The sequence below is a fragment of the Notolabrus celidotus genome, chromosome 21, assembly GCF_009762535.1.
Source record: "Notolabrus celidotus isolate fNotCel1 chromosome 21, fNotCel1.pri, whole genome shotgun sequence".
Lineage (NCBI taxonomy): Eukaryota > Metazoa > Chordata > Actinopteri > Labriformes > Labridae > Notolabrus > Notolabrus celidotus.
Window position 1 is genome coordinate 9,576,647 of NC_048292.1, and position 14,574 is coordinate 9,591,220.

Genomic DNA, 14,574 nt, shown 5'->3' on the forward strand with positions numbered 1-14,574 from the left:
TGGCTGCTAAAATCCAAATGTGCATTGTTTTCTCGACTAGCAGTGGAAAGAGTAAATATGCTAATCGGCTCTTAATTCATACTGGTTGAGGTCATGAGAAGTTATTTTGCCCAAACCAGATGCAGAACCATGAAATTCACACTAAATTTTCCTCAAAGGGTGAATTGTTGACACTCACACACTCCACAGCGGAAAACATCTTAAAATATGCTAACTCAATTCAAAATAAATGCCTCCATGTGTGTGTATAGGCATGTATATTTATAATGCTAGAACACAATTTCCTGTCCTTCTTTGCCGCTCCGTCACCTGTGCGACACAGCAACAAGCGTGACATGTTTGCAGGCATGCAATCCCATTTTTTGTGTGGAAAATTTAATTGATTACAGTGAAAGGGATGGAGGAGTAAGAGGGGAGTGAGCGTTTTTGTCACCTCTCGCTCACCTGGATACACACACACACACACACACACACACACACACACACACACACACACACACACACTCAATGGGGATTGAGAGAGAAGAGGAGAGAGAGATCTTATTATGCAAAACTTGCAGCTTTGCTAACTTTGATTCTCATCCATCCATGGCATGGCCAAAAGGAAGCATTTAATGAAGTGTGATTCGGGGAATAAATGGGGTCATATTGGAGACAGTGCACTGGTGTTATGTATCTGTGTTGCTTTGGTTTCGAGGGTTGCACTAATGAAAAAATCGTCCTCATTCCCAGCCTTGATAGGCTCACACAGACTTTTAATATTTATCAAATGTCTTCTGTCCCTGCTCTTGACTGGGTGTAAATCCACAAACCATCTCTCGTTTTTGTTCTGGCTTTGCATTTTTACTCAACATACACACACATACATCATATTCCTTCATTCCAATATGTCATGTGTGTGTACCTCCCCTTAAAAAAATGTGGGGCCTAAACTGAGGATCTAACTGTTCGTTTAGGAATTCTGTCTGAGTTGCCCCCACCATCAAATGCAATTAGCTGCTCTTTCATGTGTGCTTTATGTAATGCAATACTTCATTAGCATCATTCATTCATATTCAGGCATGGATTATAGGCTGCAAATTCTTTATTGGACGAGATGGAACCAAGCTGCTGGAGTTTTGAAGATTAAAAAAAAGAGAAACAGAGAGACAGAGATTGAATAATAAAACGGGAGTTTGATTCCTGATGGAATTATAGGATAATTATGCTATCTTGTGATTATCTGCATTCTATGTTGAGAGGTGATGAGAAAAATTATTCTATTGAAAGTAGGCACTTACTAAGCAGCAGCCAACGCGCTAACAATGCGCCCCCGAATGTTTCAAAGCGTCGACAACTGGACGAAAGACTGTTTGCTAAAAATGCATCATTGAAGTGTTACATTCAGAAACCAGTTCAAAGAAGCGCTTTTGTTATCACTCAATCTTACAGTTAAATGCTAAAGAAACAAAAAGTGGTGTGACATCGTTTTCTCTCTGCAATGACCCCTCTTTCAATTTTGGATTTCTTTTTTTCTGCAACCAATTTCAGCAGCCTCGTGGGTATTTATGTCAACATTGCACCGTCTCCGACACTCAGCTGTAATTTTCAGGTGTTTGTTGTTAAAATGACACATCTTCTCCTCTCTCATTCCACTTTGGAGAGCCACTGCGGCCACCGAGCCAAACAGTCATCAGCAGCCAACAGGTTGTTTTGGTCGATTATATCCATCACAGAGAAATGACCCTGCGCTTTAGCCGGGGACTCCACCGCTCTGTCATCTAATACACTTCCAAACTCTATTGTCCCCCCTCTCTGCAGATGTAACTCAGTATTACAAATCCCATTCCTCCCCCTCTTTCATCTTCTGTCACTCACTCCCTCACATACAGAACTGCCTGGTGCTTAAACTGTTCATTTTCTGCTATAGCAGGGAGGGAGAGGAGGGGGGCTTGTTTACGCTAGCCGGAGCAATATGCACTCACTGGTTTGGGAGATGACTTGGGTTCCGAGGGCCGCATGTGCAAGTGGGTCATCATCGCCTGAAGACGCTCACGTTCTTTAGAAAGCTGTTAAGAGAGAAGAAGAAGAAGAGAGTGCGTTAGAGTAGATTAGAGTGGAGGGGAGGAGAGGGAGAAGGGAGAAGAGGGAGTAAAGCACATGAGAAGTACGATTGTGGTGGAAGAGAGAGAAAGAAAGAAAGTGTTTGATATGAACCAAACAGCTGGTCTGAGGATGTGAGGAGAATATGAGAGGCCGGGGGGGAAGGAGAGGGGAGAGGGGAGAGGGTGCAGACAGGTCAGGCTAAACAAATAGCATTTCATCTTTTTGTCAATAGCGAAATTTAGGTCAGCGAAGACTCTGACAGTAACAAGCTAGTCGGGCCATAAATTAGGCGGTCCTGGGTGTCTGCTCAAAGTCCTGTGGACACTGTTAGGGGGATGGAGCGCAGCCAGCAGCTGCCGAGAGGTGAAGGGGTCTTCCAAACAGGGTGCCAGGTGGCCCCGCCTCCCCGGTCCAGTTAGTGGCCCCGGCCATCGCCTATCATCAATCTAATTCACGGGGAGTGACAGGGACCAGACCATGTGAAAGGCTCCCACAACCCCTCTCATTGCCCCCCTCACTGTTAATATACACACACACACATGAGGAGCAAACACACAGAAACAGACAAGCAAGTAGGCGTTCATACACACACATACAGAGCTGGGCCTCATTACTAGTGACGGCTCTCGTGGAAAAAAAAGAGGAGAGGAAGAGAGGGATAGTGGGAGTGAGGAATGAAAGAAGTGGGAGAGAAGGCGAGACACAGGACAGACAACACGAGTGCAGTGCTGTAATTGGTCACACTGTAAAGCTCAGGCTTCAGTAGGTTTGTGTTTCAATAAAAAACAAGACACAGATAATGAAATAGAACTGAATAAATAACACAGATCCTTTTTCCTCGTGTATTTTTTGAACATGCACACTGAATTTATTTACTTGTGAGAGCCCCCAGATGAACAATTAAATACTAAATGTTTATGAGACGAGAAAATAAGCAGTGCTGGAGGAAATACTTGGCTTAGGACTCTAATAGAGAGCTTAAGAATGAAAGTTAGAGTCTGATCTCTGTATAATACACCTTTTTTTCTTTATTTGAGATGTTGATCCAATTTAATTAGCAGTACCTTAACAAACTGAGGAGCTCTGACCCTAAATATGCTGCTCTGCACAGCCTAAAGGCCTGACTTTAAGCAGCAGACTTCACGTTTCCAGCTGGCACTTTCTCCAGCCCACTTTAAAACATACATATCTATTTGTTTCCAAAGGAAGACGAGCGCCTGTCTGCAGTGCTGAGTAATAATGTCGCTCAATCAGCGCTCTCATTATCTAGCCAGCATGACTTCTTAATAAGGTCACGCTCCACCTACTGAAAATAGTTCCCTCCTTTTGAGCTTTCTTCAGGTGCAAAGTGCAGTTAATTAACACAGCAGACCGAGAGAGATGCGCTCGCTATTAATTGGAAAGAAAAAGAGGAGGAAAAAAAAAAAAGCAGAAGAGAAAATAAAGCACACGCTTAATTCAATTAAAACAGCCATAATGGCTTTGGTTGTAAGGCCCAAGGATTCCTTTGTTTAGTGGCTTTGTTGAATTCAGCAGGTCTTGCTTGTCTGGAAGTGTTCGGTGGACGACAGTGTGGCCTTTTCTTTCGCTCATGAAACTTTCAAAATATAAACTTTTGACTGGATGATTAGGGACTTAAAGGAAGAATGAGTCCACTATAGCTGAATGTGACAATGGAAGATATTCAACAATGCACATAGCTTTGTTCCCGCTCTGCAGTGACGTGTGCTTTTTTTGCTCCTTAAAGAAAACTTACCTGAATTTCCAGCTGCTGTACGACTTGCATTTGGACTCTACACTGGGCTGTGCTCCGGTCATCAAGGGCATGTTCACTGTTTAGATGCCTGGAGGACGAAAGAAAACACAAAACAATTGCGCTCAGTTTTAGCATGATGGAAATTCTGAGGATGATAATTACAGTATCAACTTCACCACTGTTTTGTTTTTCATGATAACATTTCTATAGTGGGACATTTATCTATAGGAACCATTGTTCTGCTGTGAAATGAGGTAATTAGAAGTAACATGTTGGTGTGTGGTGCCATGTTTTACATCACAATAGGCCTGCGTCAGTTTCGATGGCTAACTTCAGTGCCACCCCGAGCGCTGCTTTCTACAGAGAATAAAAGATGCTAGCCCAGCAGAACGCCTTTGTCTCCTTCGTTTACCGAAAACAATGCACACAATTTAACACCGGCAACATTTGACACACAAAAGCAGCTCCTCATCTGAAGGTTGCATTATCCGGGCGGCAGACATATTAAATGTATCTGGTGTGTTCGCCTCATTAGAAGAAAAAGGCAAGCCAGACAGCCATAACAGTCAATGAGGGTTTTTGTCTTGATTGGATTTCGTCTGTAGGACACAAAAGAGGCTCACCATTAAGATAGACCTTTATTCCTGATAAAACTACACACGCACGTGCACTCAAACACACACACACAAAATATGGGGCGAAAAAAGGGGTTTCTAAAGTGTTGTGATGCTGGGTAATGAGCCTCTATCTAAATGATCATTGGTGACAAACTCACAAAGCAAGCTTTGAGGAGGCATGCTTATGAAATGCCAGAGCTGCCACTTTATCTCCAGTAATTATAGGTTAGCTTGCAGACCCTTCAATGATCATTTACAGCGCTGCCTCCAGTGCATTAGAGGGAGAGCAAAATCTCCCTCTCTCTCTCTTTTGCTTTCACTTTATCTAAGAATGCACACACAGTTGCTTACATTATCGCCAACTTGCACAAACACTGAAGACCTGCACACTCACTTGCACACACACACATACACACTCTTGCACATATTGTCTTCAGAACCCCCTCACTTCTTGTTTATCTACAATGTGCAAAAACAAGAACTCACTGAGCCGGCCTTTCTTGAGCTGTCAATCAAAAGCTGAATGTAATCATAATACCTTTCAATTACGCTGCACACGTATATAACCATTCTATTCCTGATTTATTTAAGGAACAACTTGGAGGTCTAATACTCCATTTTATAAAATTATAAATCAAGAATGAGGTAGCTTAAAAAAAAAAAGGGGAAGGGTGAGGAAGAAGAGGAGGAGTGGGATGGATGAGGGGACGAGGGGAGGGCCATACTGGTGGATTTCTCCAGCCCTGTGCCTAATTGCTGTTTCAGAATGCGCATGCAAAAAGGGGGCATTACATTAATCATTTAATCACGTCCCTCGCAGGATGAGGGAACTAATGTTGCAAATACCCTTTTCATTTCACTGCCCATAATGCTATCTTATGCACTTGATGTATGGCGTGTGTCATGAATTACAGCTGCTTCAAAAGCACAGAGCGGGGCTGCTCGCTGTCCCTGAAGATACCTCATTACAAAAAAAAGAAGGGGAAAAGAAAGAGAGAGATCTTTATTAAGTTTTCTCTTATTGAAAATAGCTTGTTTGGTTGTGTTTTTTTCCACTGTGGACTCTACTCTGTTATTCTCCTGCATGCACACACCTTCCACTGCTGGCTGGTTAGTAAGGTGATTACAGGCAGATTACTACATGTGTTTATGAAATATTCAAATGGCAGCATGTCCTACTGTGCATTAATAATGCCACACAAAGACAAAAAAGAGGAGGGGGAAGGGGGGAGGGCACAGCCGGGCAGACAGAAAACAATAATGAAAGAACACCTTATTTACTGAGATGTGGGCAAAAAGGTACTTTGTGTTTCTCTCCTCTCTGAGCTCCAAACCGTCTTCTCTAATTACATAAAATCCCCTTTACTCTTATCTCTTGTTTCATCTCCTTCCAAAGCCCCTCTCTCTTGTATAATTTCTCATATACTCATTTGAAAATTGTCATTACACCGCCGCTCTGATCTTTGCTTCCCTTTGGTCGCTTCTAATCATAAACAAATCTAAATCATTTGTAGGTGGGAACGTAAGAACTAAATTAGTTTGAGAGAATAGACACAGTGAGAGTGAGACATCTAACTGAAGCATCTTTTGAAACCTCACTGTGGCGGTTCATGTTTACTGTTCAGGCCTCATTTTTGAAGAAGTATTGATTACTGCCTTGAAGAGGGGATTACACGTGATGAAGGCAGGTGAGAACAGGGGAAGAAAGATATAGAAATATTGCAAAAGGTAAAGAAATCAGACCAAATAACAACTAAAGAGACTGATAAAAGGAGGACAAGGGGAGGGAAGTGCATATATTGTTTTTGAACCACTGGATATCATTTATTTTTCTATACTGGAAAGGAACAAAACATCTCAGAGGCTTCCCCCCACAGCTGTGTGTATGAATATGTATAGGCCATCAACGTCCACTAAGGGCCTAATAATAAATCTACTCAAGCCAGCATATATGGATGATACACTTGTGCTAATTGACTGTGTGTATTATCAGGGGCTACGGAGGCCCAGAGGAGACAGAAAGAAAGGCCTCTGTGCTGTCTGGGTCTGACACACAAACACACCAGCTGAAGCAAACTAATGTCCTTAAATGCACATGCAAAGAAATGAACCTATCACACACCTACAAGCAGCACAAACAATCACACACACACACACACACTCCTCCAATGCTGGTGGTGCATAAGTAATGCCCTCCGTTTTAAAGGTCTTGTCACAGAGCAGCAGACATGTGGAGGGGTAGCGAGGAGCATGGCTATCCAGGGGCCAGGGGCCTGCCTCTACAGTGTGTGTGTGTCTCTGTGTGTCTGTGTGTGTGAGTGTGAGTGTGTGTACACTGTACAGAGACACTTGGCTGCTGCCTTGTGGGTTTAATTAGCAGCGGGTTACAGACACCAGCGTTCAGGTTAGCGGCTGAGCTTGCCGTTTTAACATGGAAGTCTGCCTTCCTGCCAGTAATAAGGAGCGTGGAGTGGTGACAGAGAGGGGAAGAGTTAAGTGTGTGTGTGAGTGTGTGCACGACACTGTCTGTTTATGTGTAGATAGACTGTATGTTAGTGAGGTGGGGAGATATTGATATACAGGGTGAAAGGCCGAAGAAGAGGGGAAGAGACGTGTGCATGCTGGAGGATCGAGTATTTTTACACCCCAGAGAGGTGTAGCATCATTAGTTATTTAAATCAATAAGCACGCTGGTTTACACAAAAGCATCAGTAAGGTTTTGAACTGACAAATATGTCTGTGCAAATGACACATATGAAGGGCTAAACGCTCAAGCTTTAATTGCTTTTTCTATTTTTATGTTTACCATAAAGGCTCCCTGCAAAAATAGCTCCAGCGCATGTACTAATAGCATTTATGTTTCTTCCTTCCCCTCTCGTTCTCATGTAACTGACACAAACACACAACCAAACACGCGCACTAATGCACACCACTCAGGCAACATTCCCAGCAATATCATTTCATTTTGAACTTCAGAGAGCTAATTCAGGGTGCCAGCCACCTCGCGGCTACCGTTTCCAGGTGAGAACACTTAAAAGCAACACTGAGGAGCTATTAAATGCTGATCTTGACAAGTTTCTTCATGCAACAAAACAATAGATGACTAAACGTGTCACCGCCGCTGTGCTGAGCTCCTACAGCGAGGCCCCCCCACCCCCCCTACCCTCTCTCTCTCTCGCACACGTAACCCACACCCAACTACCAACATCTAAACTGTCATCTGAATCTGACACCCGCTTTATGTAACCCCGTTTAAACTGCGCCTGTGTGTGTGTGCATGCCCCTGTTGTGTGTGTGTGCATCTCAGGGAACATGAAAGCGCTCCCTGTGACACCGACAATCACTGCTCCGAGGCACGCCACCGAGCAGCCATCTTTGTTCTGATGACGAGTCTGTTGCTTTGTTGGCGCCTGTTTTTATGTGCTGGCTGGGTTACAGTATAGAGCCAGCCTCTGACTTGCACAGATGTGTGTGTGTGTTTGGTGTGTGTGTGTGTGTGAGCAAGTGAACCTAGACACTGTTCTGTTTTGTAGCAGCAAATGTTCTGGCAAGCGTTCTTACAAAACCGTCTGCCAACCTGTGCTCTCGCTTTCAAGTTTGAAATCTACCTCTTTTCTCTCCATCTGTGTTTTCCTCGCTCGCTCAGTTTGTCTTGCATCCTTTTGCATCGGCTCGCCAGCTTACCGGATTCAGCAGCACATCTCTTTAAACCTTGCACCTCTGCCCCTCACCTAAATATCCAGCTAAGCTACCCAGACACAGTATCCTTACGGCACACAGACTTAGGTTTTTGTTTGTGAACGGAGCGTACAGTGCGCAGGGATTGACTGATGTCTTCTTTAAGTAAGTGTACTGAGGTGATAGGACAAGAAAACCTGCTAATCCGACACAGGCTTGCCTTCTCACACACACGTTTGTGACCAAGCTGCAAGGCAAACTCTTGTACCAGGTAGAGGACAACGCACTGCACACAGAAATCTGGCTTTCCATAAGCAAGGCTTGGAAAATCATGCCTATGGATGTCTGCTGGAGGAAAGTGATATTGACTTTGACATGTGTGTGTCACATTTTCCACAGGGGATAAGCAAACACTCCTGTCAGGGTATAAATGCAATATATATTCACCTCTGCTTCATTTAAATCCATGACTGTCAATTACTGTTCCTTTGAGTGTATTGTGTGTGTTGATGGAGTGTGAAAATCCAGCTTAATGTCATGTCTGCTTCTCTTTTAAAGTCTAATAAACACTTTATTTATTGGAGTCATTTCACTTCACAGACACACCTTTTAGCTTTTAATTCACAAGCTGCTGTAGCGAAAGCCTGACCTAAATCCTGCAGCAGCTCCCCATGGGTGGACTACTTTCGTGTATCAGTACGTTGTTTTTTTTTCCCTTTTTTTGCTTTCTGCAACTTATTACAGTCGAGAAATGCATAATTTAGAAAAAAAAGATACGCTGGAACAATGTCCTGATTTCAAGAGTTTGTGCGAAATTCACATGGACATTTACAGCCGGTGAAAAACCCTCACCAGATCGTTATTTCACAGTTAATTACAAATCTAATTAGAATATTCAAATTAAAGCTTTTCCCTTTTCTTTTCTTCTCTGTGTGAGAGCAGGGAGCCAGGGAAAGAGTGATAGAGAGAGAGAGAGAGAGGGAGAGAGAGAGAGAGGGAGAGGGAGAGTCTCAGTGAGTGGCAATGTGATAACCTGTAATCGGCAGTGCTGCAAACACCTTCTTCTTTTGATGTCCCCCCACTAACATCCAGGCAACAAAGCCGGCCAATTACAAATGAGCTAATTAACTAAATTGTTGATGGAGCATGAAGAGTTCATTCGCTCCGGCGCCTGCACCATGACAACAGTGAATGGGGGCCTTTTGTTGTGGAGGTAAGTGTGCGGCCGTGCGAGTTGCCATTAGCTCTTGACGCTTTTTCCTCACAAACCTATCAGGCCCCTCCACGCCACGGAGGAGATTTGTTATGGATCAGAGTTGGTTTGAATCCTGCGCCGCCAGAGCTGAGCCCTGTCAACCGGCTGTCTGCAAGGTCAAAATGTGCTCTTTGAAAGGCACTGATGTTTTCTTTGTACCCGCAGAAAGGAGGTGCTGTGCTGTGGTGTGGTGCGTGTGTGTGCAGGGGGGACTTTTGTGGGTGGTACAATGAGGGAGAAATTAGCTTCTTGTACAGACAGACAAAATCCCACATGATGCTAACAGGGAGAGGTGAGCAGACATCATAACGTCTGTGTCATGGAGCGTGGTCTTACTTCAAAAACTGTCCAAAGTCATCGCAGATGTTCTCACAGCCGGGCCATTTACACACACCGTGACCGTACAGGGGGTGGGTCCCTCCGCTTTCTTCATGTAGTGAACTGCAGAAGGAGAGATAGAGAGAGAGAAGGAGAGATAGAGGGAGATAGAGAGAGAGTGTGTGAGAGAGAAATGAAAATAAGTACACAAGAAAGCAGAGGGAGTCAAATGAAGAAGGTCAGGAGGGTAACAGGACCTTAAAGGGGCAGTTTGTAGAGACTATAAAGTTCACTTTGTTTATGTTAACTTGGAATGAGCCTCTTAGATCTACACAGGACCGATTCCCTTTCCAGTGAGGCCGCCATCTTGCAACGCCATGTTCCTACCGTGGCGCAGAAGGGACAAACTACAAACATACACGTTTTCATATATAAAGAGTGGCTGCGAAAAATGCACTAGTTTGAACACGAAGTAGAAGAGAAGGGTTAAATTTGTAGACGTTTTTTGATGGTGAAGACTTGATAATTGGTGTAGGATTCTTGTCCTAGAGGGCCACCCTCGCTTCAACAACAGGAGGGGCGAGTAAGTAGACTTCTTGTTCCTAATAGTTACTTTGTTCTACAGTATTTGTACCTATAAGCAGGGGCGTGTCCAGGCTTTCTTGTATGGGGGGGCCCCTGACTCAGATACTAACTGATGCTGGGGTGGCATAAAAGTTTACAAATATGAAATAACACCCGGAGTGTTAGGAAATGCTTTGTTCATGTTTGTATGTTAAGATTTGTTTGCATCAAAATGTTTTTTTTTGCTTATTCAGCAAAGCTTGATGGAAATACAAGGGAGATTTGCGCTTTTTCAACACCTTTAGAAGTTATTAAAGCTTCTTGACTTACATAACCATCGATGCTGAACTATTTCTGGAGACATTAAGAAGAAGAATATGCAGAACTCACATTACACTAAGTAAAAGTACTAATATCTATATGCATATCTATGACAGAGCTAGTATATTTAAGGGAGGTTTGTGCATGCTAAGTTAAGATCAGAAAGGTAGGGGTCAAAAAGGTCCACCCAGTTGAATATTTAAATGTAGAAGCTACAGAGGAGAGACAAATTCTAAGAAACAAACATGATGATGTATAAATGTGTAATGAAGGCTATCATAAACAGTTCAGCAGCTACAATAACTAAGAGGTGATGAAGATCAGTGTGTGACTTCCCCACAATTAAGACTCTTCAGTAAGATTCAGCTTTGTCTCCACCACAGCCTCCATGCCAGCTTGTAAAGCCATTACTGGGAGGAGGAGGGGCTGCACGCTTTCAAGTAAACATTAAAAATCCAGACAGCCGTATAATTTTCATCAGGAGATTAATACTGTGTGTAACTTATGTTCTTTGAGGACAAGGGGAGCAGGACGAGGGAGGGGGGTGGGGGGGGGGGTTGCTGTGGCGTTTTTCAAATGGCACCCAAATAAGTTACGACCCTGCCTAGACAGCACATCCTATTAAAGATGACAGTTTAACCTTTAGGCTTGGCACTGGTGTGTGCGTCTGTCGCAGAGTGTGTTGAGCACAGTGTGTGTGTGTGTGTGTTTGTCTGCTTATAGGTTATGCCTGTGCATGTTTGTGTGTGGTCCATTTCTATGTGTGTATGTGAGCGGTCTATGAATATGTGTGTGTGTGCTGGCAGGGCTCACACTGTGTTTTACAGAGGGGGTTTCCCTGCATCGATCGGTGGCATGTTAGTAAGCAGCGCTCCTGACAATACTCCTTGTTCGATCATTATGAGACAGCGCACACCCCTCGGGACACAGGCGGATAGAAACCCCTTTTCTTCCCTCCTTTTTTCCTTCTCTCCTTATTCCCTTCATTCCCACCTCTGTAGGTATCTCTTTCAAGCCTCCTTTTAGTGGTGCTGGAGAGATAGCATCTACTTTAAACCAATTACACAGCACTTCCACCTACAGTGTCTCTGCACAGACACACACGCCGCCACCCCAAGTCCTTATTATAATATCGCCCAAGAAAAGCCTTTGAATAATGCATGGGCCAGATAGGCAGATATGTGAACAGTCAGTGTTTTGGTGCATTTATAAAAGACGCCATCACAAGGATAAACATCCTGGAAACGCCACTCAAGGCATCACGTATTCTGTTTACATGACAAGCAAGCAAGGAAGGTAATTTTCAAAAGAGGGGGAAAAAAGAAAGAAGCACTAAATACTTAATGTACAAGGAGGTTACCTTGTTGTTCCTGCCAGAGAGGCTTGTTGTAAGAGCGCCTGCCTGCATGGCTCCTCTCCCTGCGTTTGATATCTGTGTGCAAGCTAAGTGCGTTCAATGGCACACGTGTTCCCCTGAGACAACCCGGCTCTTATTTTCTTGAATATTACCAAGATGCTAATAAACTATTGAACAAATAAACAACACATCAGGCTTCCCTGCTGAATCCACAGTGTTACTTTAAACGAGGAGTGTGGATGTGTTTCTGCGCTGAATCAAGAAACAACAACCTCATGTGACGGGCGGCAAACATGCCTCTGTGAACTTTTCTGCTTCTATGATTTTTTTTTGTCAAAACAAAAAGGTAGGTGGGCGACATTTCAATTATTTTACCTCTCTCGCTCCCTTTCCCTTTCCCTTTCCCGTTCCCTCTCTCTTCTGTGGTTGAGCACGGGGGACTGTCCGTTGGCGATGGAATGGTGGGAGATGGGCGGCGATGCTTTGGCGGGATTGGAGGAGGTAGTTGAAGAAGAGTTGTTGGTGGAGAGGTCTAAGCCGCCGCTGACTACTCCGCCACCGTTGCCTGTTCCAGCGTTGCTGTTGTGTTTGATGCCGTTGTCCTCCATGTTGTGGCCGCCGCCACCGCCTCCGGTCACGTCCTTCCACAACTGCTGGAGCTCAGCTGGGCTCAAGCCAGCTAGACGGAAGAATTGGAAGAGGAAAGGAAACATCAATATGGCTGCTCAACAAGCTGATGTCCTAACTCTGCAAACTTTGCTTAACAGTCAAAAGTTGTCCCAAGCTGCAGGAATACCACCCTGAAGACTTACACTTAAAGTTGTTCTGTACTTGTCATTACAAACAAAGTGTGTTCTCCCTCTTCCTCTCACTCTGATTCTGGTTTTAACTTGATAACTGACAACTTTTGTAGTCCAGGGTCTCTGAGATCTGTGTGTGTTTTCAATGAAAAAGAACTATCAAACTGAGTCTAATACAAACAAGCTGTGTTCACTGCTTGTTTCTGTTTGTATCCAATTACTTCTTTGATTTCCCTCTAATATCTCCCGCCTGTTGTTTTCCATCTCCGCCATCTTGGAGGTAAACAACAAACATAGGTGTATACTTGGCTCAGGAGGAGGAAAATGGAACCAGCTCTCCCTCTCTTTCTCTCTCTGTCCTTTTCTATTCTTCATCCTCTTGCTGGCTCTCGCGGTAAAGGCAGTAAACAACAACAACAACAACAAGAATCGGGGGAGAGAGGAAGGAGGGGAGGCTTGGGGAGCGGGGGAATAGAAACAGAGATGGAAAAACAACAAACAGAGCAGAGCAGAGCTGGTAGACAAAGAAAAGGCATAATCAGACAAGAAAAGAGAATGGAAGACTAAACAAAATGATGATGTGGAGAGTTAGGGACAAAGTGGATGGCAGAAGAGCATACAAATGAGGGGGAGGCAGACAGAAAGACATACTTAGAGATAAAGCAAGGGAAGACACAGGTGCATACAAATGAGAAAAACAAAGACAGGCAGGATGGAAAGACAGAAACAAAGTGACTAAAGCAGACACTTAACACCTGCAGACCAAACCCAGGGAGCACGTGACCACCGCTGATGCAAGTCACGTGACCTAGATCAACATTCTCTTCCTCCTTACCTTGTGGGGGCAGGTTTTGTCCGGGCAGGGCGGCCTGGCCGGGTGCAGGCCCGGGCAGCGAGAGCAGGCCCTGCCGCTGCATGTTGAGCAGGTGCTGCTGCTGCTGGAGCTGCTGCATCTGCAGAAGCTGCTGCTGGAAGACGAGCTGCTGGGCGGCCAGCTGCTGCTGCTGCTGCTGTTGCTGTTGCTATAGAGAGAGGAGAAGGAGGAGGAGGAGGAGGAGGAGGAGGAGGAAGATGAGAGGAGGAGAAGAAGAGAGGAGCACAGAGGAGAGAGAAGGAGGGGAGGGAAAATTACAGGCGAATTAACAACAGAGAGGTAGAGGAGAGAGAGGACAGAGCTGTGTTTGTGCTAAGTGTGTGTGTGTGTGAGTCTGCACTCACTTGCCTCTACCGTGACCTTAGTTATACCTCTCTGCTTCCTTCTCTCTCTCTCTCTCTCTGTGCCTGTGCTCTCTTACTCGTCCTCCTGTTATTTGGGCTGTACCAGACTGCCTCTCCTATCTGTGTGTGTGTGTGTGTTTACGACTGTGCGCACACACAAACAGGCAACAAAGCTCTGCTGATACACCAGCTCTCAAGCCTGTCTGTGTATAAGGCTTGTGATTGTGTATGATACTAAGCCTCTGGTATAATTCCCCCCCACCCCACCCCCTCCTGATAGTTAATTGTCTCGCCTTCACTGATGGTCTGTTACAGCTTATGTGGCCAGAGGGAGCTGGCAGAATGAGAGATTTACAGCGTCACGTGTGTTTGAATGCATAGACACAAACGTAGACGCACACATATGCACGCACATGCACAACACCACCACCCCCATCCCCATCCTCCGCTGCTCCGCTCACTGCCTCACTGAGTTGTTTATCGCCTGGCCAAGACTGGCGATTGCGTAAGTGGTGTGCAAAACAACAACAAAAACAACAACATGGAAAACATCAGACTTAATCAACTCAGCGAAACAGAGAGGGAGTCGGTCTCAGTGAGGAGGG

General features: G+C 44.7%; 1 protein-coding gene across 8 annotated transcripts in view; it reads right to left on the minus strand.

Moving 5' to 3' along the window:
• The window catches only part of foxp2 (forkhead box P2), a 110,139-nt gene that overhangs the window by 17,267 nt on the left and 78,298 nt on the right, over positions 1-14,574 (minus strand). For 7 of the 8 annotated variants that reach the window (XR_004629347.1, XM_034673713.1, XM_034673709.1 and 4 more), the window contains 5 exons: positions 13,587-13,773; positions 12,327-12,630; positions 9,728-9,832; positions 3,842-3,929; positions 1,965-2,048 (listed from right to left, as the gene is read on the minus strand). Coding sequence is in view for 7 of the 8 variants with exons in the window: in XM_034673713.1 (XP_034529604.1) it covers positions 1,965-2,048; positions 3,842-3,929; positions 9,728-9,832; positions 12,327-12,630; positions 13,587-13,773 (768 nt within the window). In the remaining variant the exon portion in view is untranslated. The remainder of the gene's footprint in view (positions 1-1,964; positions 2,049-3,841; positions 3,930-9,727; positions 9,833-12,326; positions 12,631-13,586; positions 13,774-14,574) is intronic. The other variant, XM_034673710.1, reaches the window with a different exon arrangement.